A 14,169-nucleotide genomic window follows, 5' to 3' on the forward strand; every position below is an offset into this window, starting at 1 on the left:
TGTTCAGAATCTAAACACGTTCAAACATGTTTAGAATTTAAACATGTTTAAATAAAGTGCATATCATTAAGCAAAAAGTCAATATGCTAAGGTGTAGAGAATATATTGAAAATAGATGTGCAAACTGGTTTCACGGGCAACTTGCATAACACAAATACCACGGACTTACAACGAACTTGGTACAATAGAAATGTACAAATAAACCAAGCTAGGTTAACGGCGACTAGGAACATTGACATCTGTGACAACAGTCTCCGAAGCTCCAAATCTGTGAATCTTGTGTATCAGGATCCAGATGTGATATCATAGTTGAAAAACTGAAATTAGATCATTCCGCATCATTCTTGCAACGTTTCAGGTACAATGAAGCATGCTCCTCTCTACCTCACCTTTTCGCGAACACCTGGCATCATTACTTTTTTTTAAAAAGTGATTCATAAAAACATGCTCATGATATAGTCCGAATCGCACAATGGACTCTTCTCTATAGTTTACATATTCCCTGGCACCACTCATTAACATATAACCCTTACTCCCTCAACAGAAGCCAACCATTATTACAAAATTCACTAAGTATACAAATCAATACAAATTACTGCAAAACAATTACACACCACACTAGCTAAATATAGTAACATCCGAACTTCCGATATGGTGCTCGAAGTGGAGAGAGTGGGTGAGTGAGTGAGTTGGGTTTAACGCCGCTTTTAACAGTATCCCAGTTATATCACGGCGTATCAGCTTAATGTCCATGGGAGGAAAGCCCGAGGTGATGCAGGTCTCAGATGTTTACCACTTTGTTGAAACACAAGAGCACGGGTATGGTTCTGACAAACCTAGAAACATAATCGGGGCGAACTGGGATTCGAACCCACGATCATAGGTTTCTGGCGTGCTCAAGTGACGCAACTCTGCGGCGCCTTAGGCGATAGACGTGCACTGCTATTCTCTAGGCAATATATTTATTCTCTGTGCAGAAATACTAGCCAATACGATCCGTTCTAACAGAGTTTTAGTTTGGTTATTGTTTTTATCTGTGTGTGTGCGTCCCGAAATCGTTTCAGGAGCATAACTCAGAAACCGTTAAATATCTCTCTACGAAACTTTGCATGTATATCAGACTCATGCTGAACTGGTGCCTATTGCTATTTAGAGATTTTAGAATTTTTTATTTTTATGTTTCCATGGCAACAATTGGGGGGGGGGGGGGCGACTTAATGGATCGAGTAGTCAGACTTTTACTGAAAATTACCATAACTAAATCACAGGAAGGTATAGAAAGTATTTAAAAAATAGAGGTAATCATTTGGTTTAGTAATCAATCATAATGTCAGTTCTTATCACGAGCTTCAAGATTTACCTGTTTCCTATAATGAGATAAATTGTGTTATATACTATATTTTTCTAATTTGTTTTGCACATAGCTAAAAGGGATGAAATACCGATGACTTTGCCTTCGTATTAAATGCCATATGTGTCCTCAGTCGTTCGACATTATTGAAAATTGAGGAAAATTCATTTCAGGATTTCATCTCCATAAATATAATACGGCTGGACTTGAACTACCTTTTTTACACTCATTCTTCGTGTGATCATAACTTTCACATTGAGGTTAGAGTAACCTACCGTTACTTATCATCGGTCAAGCTCCTTCCCAGCGCGTGACACCCTCGGTATTATTGTATTGAGAGTTCCGCGAACGACTTACCGCTGCGAGGAGTTTGATCGTCGATAGGTGGCGCTCTAATTATATAGTGAACAAAGCGGTTATGTCCCTTTCTATGTTAACTATTGCACAAAAGGTTTATGATAAATGTAGGTGGTTCATTCGGGTCAAAAACTTCGAAAGCGAAACTACTTCCCGCCAATTACGCCACTAAAGGTAAGATATGATATTACGACAACAAACAATCAGCTAACTTGAGGACAGTGTATTTTTCAATAAGTCCTTGTAAGTAAGTGTTAAGGATACTTAATCTTCCCCTTTTCACAACGATTTAACGAAATAATATGGCATGATTGCCAGTTCGTCTTTTTCGTAGTTGTCCGGAAGCCAGTCAACAATTATTGTTTGGAGCATCATCCACTGGTGATTCAACAACCTAATTAATCACATGAGTCCCGTTGGTGTTTCCTTATTGTCCGGCACTGTTGCTTATTTTGATCAACCGAAACATTAGGGCCTATCACTCGCTCCTCCCTGGTGGGCCTAGATCTCACCTTTTCTCCAACATGTCTCGTTCAACGAACGCAATTAAAATTAGATGTTAAATCACCATCCCACCGTCAACAGGCGCAGGAAACAAGTACCAATACGACATTAGTTTGATAAATCTTCTAGACAATTCGAATATTGAAAAGAATCTATGGGACATTTTGTATCACAATCAGTCAAGAATTTTGATTTTAACCAAGTTCTCCTGATCAAACGGCTCCATACACAAACGCTCCGTTTGACCAAAAAAATTATATGTGCACTTTTCGGCGAAACCGCATTATCGGTGGTTTGAGAAGGGAGCTAACTCCGTTTGCCTAATCGAAAGTTCGAGGTGGGCCCACATTCGAAACTAAACGCACTTGTTGTTGAGAATATGTACAATGTATACTAACCCGCATTACTAACTGCTATTTTGTCTATTTCAAATAAGTATTATGACTTATTTTTAGATTAGAATGTACAAACGCGATGACAATACAGCAGAACTCTTTTCTACGAACATCGCCAAACTAGGTCGCGGGGTCATTAATATTCATGAGTTATTCCTTTTATGGAACAAGTTCTCGGAAAAGTTTGAGGCTTGTATCATGACTGCCATGTCCGAGATCAATTCAAGTGTAGACATATTTCCAGCGGCAAACTTATCATCAGATTGATGTGTTATACTGGAAAAAGTAGAATGAGAATTTAATTTGAAGTAGATCTAAGTTTCTTGCTTTGTAACTATTTTTGCAAAACTAGTGTGGTCAGCTATGATGACGTTATTCAAACTTAAAAGACTTTGTGTGCATTTATAAAGATATTTCCCATCAATATTACAAAATGAGAATAATATATAATGTCACATACCCATGCAAATGTGAGCCCACTAGTCTAAATGACTCAGTCAACCCAATGAAGCCAAGCGATTTACAAATGTGGGCCCACCTGTTTCGATCACCATATATGACGGGAACAATGTGGGCCCAAATTTTAGAAAATGGTTATCAGCACTAAACCAATCTAAGAAGATGTACGGATGATCAATAAAATCTCACACTCGTGTCTTTTGATATCAAATATATAAACACTCGTTGATAAAAGTCGAAAAACACCTCGGCTTTTTCCACTTTCCACTTTTATCAACTCGTGTTGATATATTTGATATCAAAAGATTCTCTATATGTGTCCAAAATATAAAAAAACGGGTATCTTTGGAATGTGTTTTCCTTTCATTTTTTGCCAGCTTTATCACAAGAAAACTTATCACTTGGGGAAGGGCCTAACATTTGTGATTTTTTGTGTTTTATATGACCAAGTAATTTCACTACTACCATCACATACTGCACCTGTACCACTGATGTTCTAATGCGATTATGGCGTATTTGAACATTATTTTACAATTACTTCGCATGATATAGAAATGGGTTCCGTCCTTCCGTCTGTGCGTGCGCGTGTTTGTGCTTGTGTGCGTCCCGAAATCGTTTCCGGAGCATAACTCAGAAACCGTTAAATATCTCTCTACGAAACTTTGCTATCAGTTGTCCATCAGACTCATGCTGAACTGGTGCCAATTGCTATTTAGAGATTTTAGATTTTTTTATTTTTATGTTCCCATGGCAACAATTGAGGGGGGGGGGGGGGGGGGGGGGGGGCGACTTAATGGATCGAGTAGTCGGACTTAGTAATTTGGTTGAATGTTTGACGCGAGAAACAAGCAAACAAATCATAATACATCAATTCAGGAATCGTTTAAATTTGTCGCTTTCTTGTTACGGAATTAGATTTTTTTTAAATATTATAAGCAACATTGCTATAAAATGAAGCTTTGCTGTCTACTAAAAATTAACATTACTAAATCACAGGAATGTATAGAAAGTATTTAAAAAATAGAGGTAATCATTTGGTTTAGTAATCAATCATAATGTCAGTTCTTATCACGAGCTTCAAGATTTACCTGTTTCCTATAATGAGATATATTGTGTTGTATACTATATTTTTCTAATTTGTTTTGCACATAGCTAAAAGGGATGAAATACCGATGACTTTGCCTTCGTATTAAATGCCATATGTGTCCTCAGTCGTTCGACATTATTGAAAATTGAGGAAAATTCATTCAAGGATTTCATCTCCATTAATATAATACGGCTGGACTTGAACTACCTTTTTTACACTCATTCTTCGTGTGATCATAACTTTCACATTGAGGTTAGAGTAACCTACCGTTACTTATCATCGGTCAAGCTCCTTCCCAGCGCGTGACACCCTCGGTATTATTGTATTGAGAGTTCCGCGAACGACTTACCGCTGCGAGGAGTTTGATCGTCGATAGGTGGCGCTCTAATTATATAGTGAACAAAGCGGTTATGTCCCTTTCTATGTTAACTATTGCACAAAAGGTTTATGATAAATGTAGGTGGTTCATTCGGGTCAAAAACTTCGAAAGCGAAACTACTTCCCGCCAATTACGCCACTAAAGGTAAGATATGATATTACGACAACAAACAATCAGCTAACTTGAGGACAGTGTATTTTTCAATAAGTCCTTGTAAGTAAGTGTTAAGGATACTTAATCTTCCCCTTTTCACAACGATTTAACGAAATAATATGGCATGATTGCCAGTTCGTCTTTTTCGTAGTTGTCCGGAAGCCAGTCAACAATTATTGTTTGGAGCATCATCCACTGGTGATTCAACAACCTAATTAATCACATGAGTCCCGTTGGTGTTTCCTTATTGTCCGGCACTGTTGCTTATTTTGATCAACCGAAACATTAGGGCCTATCACTCGCTCCTCCCTGGTGGGCCTAGATCTCACCTTTTCTCCAACATGTCTCGTTCAACGAACGCAATTAAAATTAGATGTTAAATCACCATCCCACCGTCAACAGGCGCAGGAAACAAGTACCAATACGACATTAGTTTGATAAATCTTCTAGACAATTCGAATATTGAAAAGAATCTATGGGACATTTTGTATCACAATTAGTCAAGAATTTTAACCAAGTTCTCCTGATCAAACGTACACCATACACAAACGCTCCGTTTGACAAAAAAAAATGATATGTGCACTTTTCCATCTGTTGCCGGGGATAGACATGGCCACTAGTTTGTTAGTCGGAGACAAATGAAACCAAGACAAAGTAAAGCGGGACTTGCTGATTCTCCCCCAGATGTAATTAGCTGGTAGGCCTATTTGATCGAGAACACTTGTCCGAAAGTAGCTGTGGACTAGTTGGATATGACCAATGTAGTCTACCCTTGCTTACATGGCGAATTATGAAAGAACAGTCCAGTATGAATTTTCATCACATTTTTATTAAGAACCAGTTAAAATTATGATATCACTAATACCACATATTAGAATGTGCATGTATGATGAATCAACAAAAGGCCTGTCTGAATTTACAATCAAGCCACCAACTGTGACCTTTGACATATTATTATAAACAGAACATGTAGGCACCCCTAATAATACACACAGAGGTGACTTCATGGATCTGGTGATTTCGGGGATTATGTTTGATCAAGACCCTGACAGTGTGGATCATTGCTCACAATATCGATCACAGATTTGTCTGTCCCAACTTGTTTACGTAAAGGCTGCCATCATAAACACAAAACAAACAAAGCCACAGCATTGCAGAGAACAAACAAATAAAATTTAATCATCAATATTTTTTCACTTCATCCCCAGCATGTGATATGTCTTTGGAAAAAAATGTTATATTAAGGTTATCATTTCATTTTTTTTAGAATGATTAACAGAATACAATGAATTATTATTTTTTCCAGTCAAAATCATCAAATAACAAGTCAGTATGTCGTCCACATCTGCCAAACACCGGAACTTTGTGTCCGAGCCAATGGGAGAGAAACCTGTGACGGAGCTAGCTGGAATAGGCGAAGTCCTAGGAGGGAGGCTCTGCGAGGCAGGATTTGATAAGGTTAGTTAAGGTCTTGTCTCATATTTCTGTAGACAGAAGAATCAGACATTCAGGGTGTCATTTGCTGAAAATTGTAGTATAATTATCCCAACTCAAACATATCATGATCTATTGATTACTAATAAAATCAAATATTCTGTATCTGTATAGATACATAGTTACCTATATAGGCCTGCAATTAATGAATGTAATGAAAAATATGAACTGGGCTGATCCATTCAATGATCCGGTGCGGTCGGGTAGCCTAGTGGTTAAAGCGTTCGCTCGTCATGTCGAAGACCAGGGTTTGATTCACGACATGGGTACAATGTGTGAAGCCCATTTCTGGTATCCCCCGCCGTGATATTGCTGGAATATTGCTAAAAGCGGCGTAAAACCGCACTCACTCACTCATTAAATTATCCTTTCTGCCTTTTCCTTATCCATGTCAATCATGATCATGATGATAATCTAAGTAGCAACGTTTCTGTGGCTGGGAATTATTCATGTAGTATCAATATTCAGACATTTGTGCTGATTTTTACAAATTTATCAATGTTGTATTGTATACAATGACACCCTAGATAGACAACTGTTTCTGGCAGGAATGATACATTCTATTGGTTAAAAAAGACTTGATAATTTTCTCTGGGTTTTATCATGGAAGATAATTTCATTTTAAAGGGACAGGACGTTGACCATTCTGAAGCTTTAACAATTGACGGTAGCCCCCGATCTTACTCGGCTCAGCTCGCCTTGTTCCATTTCAGCTTTAGTGACTACACCGTGGGTGTAGGCATGTCACGTGACCACTCAGGCACTCTCCTCCTGTTTGTAAACAAACTCACTTTAAAATTCTGAAATAAGAACAGACAGGCTTACTGCTAGCCTTTAGATGCTCTTTACATATTGTTTGCATAGTTATATAGACATACTACTACAACTGTGACTGTGAGGTGCTTGACTATATAGCTTTACACATCAAAGTGACCGTATATTGCTAGCTTTCAGTAGGGCTTCTATGACAAGAGATGGATCATGCCATGTCAACTTCTCTGTGCAGAGCTCTTTTATTTTGGTTTGAGAATTAAATTGGGCATGTGACATGACATTCGTGATTTAAAACACAGAACCGTCAACGGACTGTCCCTTTAAAGATTCTGCTGAGAAATTAGTGTCCAGCCTACTACACAATATGTCAAACTTTATTAATGTTTAGATTTGACATGGAATAACTTTTGCAGTAATCATGTAGCTATAGTGCTTGTTGATGCATCATATAACTGTAAACAAACAAGAGCCCCAGCAACAGGTTGGTATCTGACGTGGCTGTACGATAATAATGGTTATTTTTTAGAATTCCAGAATACCGTTCAACCTCTAAATACTATCTCACCGTGTTCATATACTTGTTCAGTTGTTTATGCATTAAATTGGTGATTGTAACACAGTTCGTATATCCATTTTCTGACAATTCATGGACTGCCTCTGTGGTCTAGAATGTCCACAGATTGATCCCAGGCCGCATCATTTAGTAAAAACATTAAAAGATGGAACTTGTTTCCATTAAGGGGATAGAATCAGGAGTGGACAGCTCAGTCAACATACAGGGTCTGAATAGGGTATCCATGTTAAATTGCGGCATGGTTTCTCAGTGGGTAGCACACTGTGAAACGGGCGTAAGTGTGGATGATCAGTGCAATAATCGTCAGTGAGATGTTAAACCCCAATTCACCTCAAGCTCACCTCACCTCCTAATCTAACAATTGATCATTAAGTCACCTCACCTCACCTCACCTCACCTCACCTCACCTCACCTCACCTGCAACATTTGATCATCTGTCTGTTTCCTTCCAGGCGTATGTGGTACTGGGGCAGTTCCTGGTGCTGAAGAAAGATGACGAGTTGTTCCAAGAATGGCTGAAGGAGACATGTTCTGCAAATGCCAAACAGTCTCGGGACTGCTACACATGTCTGAAAGACTGGTGTGATTCCTTCTTGTGAGATGCCTGCCCTGTCACATCATGCTTCTGTCCACACGTTCTTGTGCATATTCTTGCTTCTTTGTTCCAAGTTGCTTCTAAATCCACTTTTGTCAAAACAGGATATTGCTAGGTTATAGAGGTGAAACGATACATCCATGCACCGTGAGTTTTCATGCGCCGATACGATACATTTAACTCTGTGTCGATACAAGACGATACACTTGCTAAAATACATACTGCTTGTTTAATGCCCCCCCCCCAGCGTTTTTGTCAGTAAAAAATCGCAAAGCGTGTTGTAGTTCACCACTAAAAAACGAATAAGTGTCTACAGCTAGCTTTTCCTTTTGTACCTGCCCTGAAATATTTATAGTCAAGACGTATCCACACTATTTGACGAAAATATGCATATGGCGATACGTATCGTATCATGGCCTTTGTATCATGATACGTATCATTGTGACCTTGCTGTATCGTTTCACCCCTACTAGGTTGTGATGAGAGCTACAGATCACACTCACTGCCAAGAAACAAAACAGTACTGCACTGCAGTAGAACACAAAGCAATAAACCTATGGAACATGGACCAAAGAAATTAAATTGTTCAAGATTTATCTACCAGGCTAGCAGTTATTTCTGTAAGGGTTGTTAATACAGTATCACTATATTATCAATGTGCTGTGATTATTTTGCCTTTGATAAAGTTTGAAGGAGTGGATCCTTTTAAATTGTTGGCTATTTGTCATAAATAAGATATCCATATTCAGTGTATAGCCATCTTGTTTGTTTGTAATGCTTTGGTAGGGTTAATTACACAGTATGACACATATTTATTGCCTTAAGATGACCTGTTTTAATAACTTGGGCTGAAAGTTGGGTCGCAGACTTGTATGCAAATAGTAGTTGCGAATAATGATAAAAATTAATGGGTCAAGGTGCCATTTTGGGCATTTCAGCAGTAATGTTTTAATGTAAGAACCCAACATCCTTAATGTTTTACACTAGAGAATTGGAGAAAGGACACTCTTGCTTCAGGAAGATCTATGTTGCAGTGCAATAACTGTTCTAAGCCAAAATGTCAGCTTCCATGTTCAAATCTAGACGCTTTTTCTAAATGGAGTAGGCTGATCTTTGATCAAAGTAGAAGAAAGGGCAGGAGTTATCTATTAGCTTATTTTGCACTTCACAATATACAAAGTCCTTATCATAAAGATACTTGGTGATGCTGTGGTGACACAATGAATTAATTATTCATCACCATACACATTGATCGGAGCTAAGGTAATTATGATAACTGAGAGATTATATATGTACATTTAGCAAATGGAAATTTTTCATTTTATGTTGTAGCGATGTTCATTAAACTCTTATTATAATAACCATTGTTTTCACTGTATTTTGATTACATTGTGGACAAAAAGAGGTTGGTCTGAACTTGGTTTCAAATATCATGTCTATTGTGATTATATAACATCAACATCCCTGCTTATGCTCTGAAGTTAATGACTATTGACCCCAGTGAAAACCTGGGTTAGAATTGGTCTCCACCAGCCCATGCTTGTTGGAAGAGGTGACAAATGGCATTGGGTGGTCACACTCACTGCCTTGGTCAGTCCATGTCATTGAACACAAGTAGCGTAGATTGATGCTCATGATGTTAATCACTAGCTTGTCTGATCCAGACTTGACGATTTACAGACTGCCGTCATATAGCTGGAAGATTCCTGAGTGTGGTGTTAAGATCAAACAATTAATATGGCTGTTTCCATGACACTTTTATGGATAACAGCTCCTTTATTTATTGATTAGAATCTAGAAGTTGCTACCCATAAAAAGCTTCACATTCTTCCAACTTCTAAATGCCTACAAAATCAAAGACTTTAATGTGGCTGTTCATAATACTGTACAAGGCAGTGCATGGCCCTGACATGCAGACCTGTTTGCAGAGAGGGTTTCATGATATGACATGGCACGATATGAATGAAATAATGTTTGAAGCATATGGGTTTGAATCAATAAATTATTATACTTGATACACGTTTTAGGGACTAGTAGTAGAGCGTCCGCCTAGAGAATGAAAGGTCGGGGGTTAGATCCCCGGCCGTGGCTGGCCTTAAAAGATGTGTTACACATGTTACCCTGCCTGGTGTTCCCTATTGAGGGGCTAAAACAAGGACCGCTTTGCTCAGTGTACTGTGTCTAAGGGGGTATTCATGTTAAACTGTGGCATGGATTCTCATCGATTGCCTTATAAAATTGTCATAAGTCTGGACTAGTACAAGCAGCCACACACACATGCTTGCACGTCATTAGTACAGTTATCTTGAACACAAGTTAAACCCCATTTCACATCTCATCAGACAAAATTCATAAATCTCCAGAAGACGGTCTTCTACTCCAGGATGTCACTGATCATGCAGAGATGCGTCCCTTTGGCACGTCTTTAATCTGTTATGGTTCGGGATCCTGGTTCAACCCGCTTACTTTGCTAGGTTTGCCAGCAACATACCCAGACTCGTGGATTTCACCAAAGCGGTAAATGCCTAGGCTTGCATCAATTCAGGCTTTCTTGCCACATTTAGCAGACAGGCTGTGATATATCTGGAAAACTGTTCTAGTCAGATCAACCCATCTCACCCACCGGGGGTCACCCATACACATTCTTTGGGCCCCGGTGAATAGTCTGTATGTCTCCAGTCATTCAACTCATTGTAAATAACTAGGCAAGTCATGTTTACCAAAGAATGTTTCTGGAGGAAGTTTTGCTATGGGAGACTACTCTTTTTATATTTGTACATTATCCCAACCCAACCACGTGAAGCGTCATAAAATCTCCCTCTTCTTAGCTAAACTGACGCCCTCCGTTATGAATAGCCGTGTGTGGCATCATGTTATGGATTGCATTGTGCATGCTTGGTTAAAATGATTGTTATATTATAAATATCAGTTCAGTCAACTGTAATCATATTAATATATTCTCACTATAATAGTTGTTGGTTTAATTTGTGAGTGAATATCATACTATAAAACTATCCTCCCTCAAGTATACTGGCTTTCCAAGTGAGATTTTACAGCTGCCTGGGACTTTTTCTTGAAGTGAGTTTAGTTCAACACTGCTTCGAGCAGGATTTCAGTAACACTACCGGGGGTCAGCTTGATGGGAGGCTTGTCACAGGTTTCTGGCACACCTAAGGGACGTAACTCTGCACAGACAATGACAGTGCCTTCTACGACTGGGCCATTTTCTTAAAGAAAATGTTGCTTTGTGTGGTTGGTAAGTCACTTCATGAATACTATTGTTTGTTTGTTTGTTTGTTGTTTTACGCCGCAAGAAATATGACAGCGGTCTGTAAATAATCGAGTCTGGACCACACAATCCAGTGATTGATATCTGGGGGCATATTTTAGCCAGAAGTCCTCAAGGGGTTAAGGCATTGATAATGCCCACGGCATGAATTGATTCCCATTTTAATTGAAACGTATATTTTCTCTGTTTAGTGCGAGTATTTACAAAATATACTTTCACCAACAAAGAGATTATTTTGTAAAACAACAGAATTGAACCAATATTTCTACTAAAACAAGTCTATACCACAGGTCCCCCGTCTTTTTAGGCACAGCATACCTTTTACTATAATCATCTAAAATCTGTGTGATTGGTGTTTTTTTCGAGTAATCATTTCGAAACATTGTGGCGATTTCGGCATATAAGGCTGATCAGGTATAACGCGGGACATATAAGTTTACTTTTGTGTCGTGGGTATTATATTTACTATCTTGGCGCACTCATTAGATTCAAACGATACCCTGTAATGACTGATGGACGCGATTTCACAGCGAGATTCGGCGGTGCCTTAAACTGGGCCGCCTTCGAGGGCCGTGCGTGTAAGTGAGTGAGTGGGGTTCAACGCCGTTTAGATATCATACCAGTTTTGTCATGGTGAGTCAGCTTAATGTGGAAGGAAAGCCCGAAGTGATGCAGGTCTCAGACGTTTACCACGTTGGTAAAAGCAACGAGCACGGGTATGGTGCTGACAAACCTTGAAACATAAACGGGGCAAATTCGAACCCGCGATCACAGGTTTCTGGCGTGCCCAGGGGACGTCTAGATGTTTGGGCATGGATTTCACCAACCACACACCCTATGAACAAATTTACAACATTCAAAACTATATATACAATGAAATATTAGCTTTTAATAAATGTATTTACGAATTGAACTTGCAGTATTTCGTCTGATAATGCATATATCACTTTATAATGCAATATATTCCAAAAGCAAAAATAGAAAGCAACGCCCGCTGAACATAGCACAAGGATAATCTTAGGCAATCCCACCTCGGCGAGCAGCGTGAACAAGGGACACAACTCTGCTTGCTCTGTGAAGATTTCAGGGCGGCCTCTTCTGAGCCAATACAGCCTGTCAATCATGCCTGGTCGACCGTGTTCAAGTCATACCCACCACGTCCCACACGAATGAATTATACACAGCGTCGTCATTTGCCACCATGGGGAACAGTAGCCAGTGGCTGGAAGTGAGTACACCGCCAGATTACGATGGCAAACTAACACGGGCAGTTTCATAGTTCCGACAGTCCACGTTTTTTAGGGGCCGTTTTACTATTTATCCCTACTATTTTATTTTAACAAAAATAGTGATTTACTGATATCACAAAGATGCGATTTTTATTATATAAAATAAGTATCGAATTCATTAAATATTTAATATCACAAATTCGATTTATAGATGCGAATAAATGAATTTATGGTATCTACAAGGTATTTTGTGATACCTAAAATATATGCTATGATATTACAAAAATCGAAGTTGTGATATCTAAATATCAGAAGTTATATCAAAAAGAATTTTTGCGATATCTAAAAATGATGACATTTTGATTTAATTTATATATCGATTTTGTGATATATCTATAACTCAACTTTTCATATTAACTGCTTCCTTGATTCTGTATCGTTGGAATTTTATATTTGCAGAATGTCATGTTTAACTTATTAAATGCCAAAATGTTTTGGAATCTAGTATTAATAATACATACACAATCACAGGGAAATATATCCATAACGTTATGCGTGAGACATAACAGGCAACACTATTGGTGACACGTAAATTATTTACCGTGGTATGTACCAAGAAGTGAACTATTGATATCACAAATTCATACAGTAGATAATATATGAACAAGGTATGAACGCAATAAAACATAGCCAAGAGTCTTTCCGAGTCATCGCGTGCCAACTGTTATGTATGGTATTCTGCGATGTATCCAAAGCTTTTAACAGTTCCGGGTGAAGGGTTAATTCTAACAAATTATGGTGTACGGGGTAATCTCCTGTCTTGGATAAAAGATGACGCGTCGGAACGAAAAAAAAGTGATGTGTAAACGTAAGCGGTAGTTACACCTCTGAAGGGGCGGTCGGGTAGCCTAGTGGTTAAAGCGTTCGCTCGTCACGCAGACTGAGACCCGGGTTCGATTCCCGACATGGGTACAATGTGTGAAGCACATTTCTGGTGTCCCCCGCCGTGATATTGCTGGAATATTACTAAAAGCGGCGAAAAACCATACCCTTTCACTCACTACCCCTCTGAACAATTTAGTACTGCTGGAGTGACCCAGGGAGCTGTCCTGAGCCATTTCTTTTTCATGTACATTGATGATTAAACTAACACATTGTCAAATCTGTCGGTGTTCCTGCAAGATGTGTAGAGATTATACATGAAGAACTCAGCAGTGATTAACTAAGCTGGAAGATTAATAGGGCTCAGTAAAATTCAATTAAATCAAAACAAAGTATGTGATGTTTAGTCACCGTAACATTGCCAAGAGAATGAGAGATATGTTTTAATTTTCAATAATCAACCCTTAGAGCAAGTAAATACTCACAAACATCTTGGTGTAATATTGACAGATAATGTTAAATGACCGAGACATGTACATGGCGTGATACAAACAACGTCAATATGGTGTCATCCATGAGAAAACTAAGTATGTATACTTACTGAAACATCGAACATGTACCAAATGTATTTACGTCCTATTCTAGAA

At 38.7% G+C, this 14,169-nt stretch overlaps 1 protein-coding gene across 2 annotated transcripts; it reads left to right on the forward strand.

Moving 5' to 3' along the window:
• Positions 1 to 1,807: 1,807 nt before the first annotated feature.
• Positions 1,808 to 9,484, forward strand: LOC124131881 (barrier-to-autointegration factor A-like). Of its 2 annotated transcripts, none has more exons than XM_046495393.2 (3): positions 1,808 to 1,882; positions 5,992 to 6,143; positions 7,980 to 9,484. In XM_046495393.2, exons 2-3 carry the CDS (start codon positions 6,018 to 6,020, stop codon positions 8,124 to 8,126), a joined length of 273 nt encoding a protein of 90 aa, XP_046351349.1. In that variant the 5' UTR covers positions 1,808 to 1,882; positions 5,992 to 6,017; the 3' UTR covers positions 8,127 to 9,484. The 2 variants fall into 2 exon arrangements, with proteins under 2 accessions (XP_046351349.1, XP_046351348.1); XM_046495392.2 differs by lacking the exon at positions 1,808 to 1,882 and adding an exon at positions 4,541 to 4,676.
• The last annotated feature ends 4,685 nt before the right edge of the window (positions 9,485 to 14,169 follow it).

The sequence above is a fragment of the Haliotis rufescens genome, unplaced genomic scaffold (assembly GCF_023055435.1).
Source record: "Haliotis rufescens isolate VD_foot unplaced genomic scaffold, xgHalRufe1.0.p SCAF_3, whole genome shotgun sequence".
Lineage (NCBI taxonomy): Eukaryota > Metazoa > Mollusca > Gastropoda > Lepetellida > Haliotidae > Haliotis > Haliotis rufescens.

Coding starts and splice junctions, on each gene's coding strand:
- LOC124131881 (XM_046495393.2), top strand. CDS start 6,018: ATGTCGTCCACATCTGCCAAACACCGGAACTTTGTGTCCGAGCCAATG. Junction 6,144..7,979: donor GCGAGGCAGGATTTGATAAG/GTTAGTTAAGGT, acceptor GTTTCCTTCCAG/GCGTATGTGGTACTGGGGCA.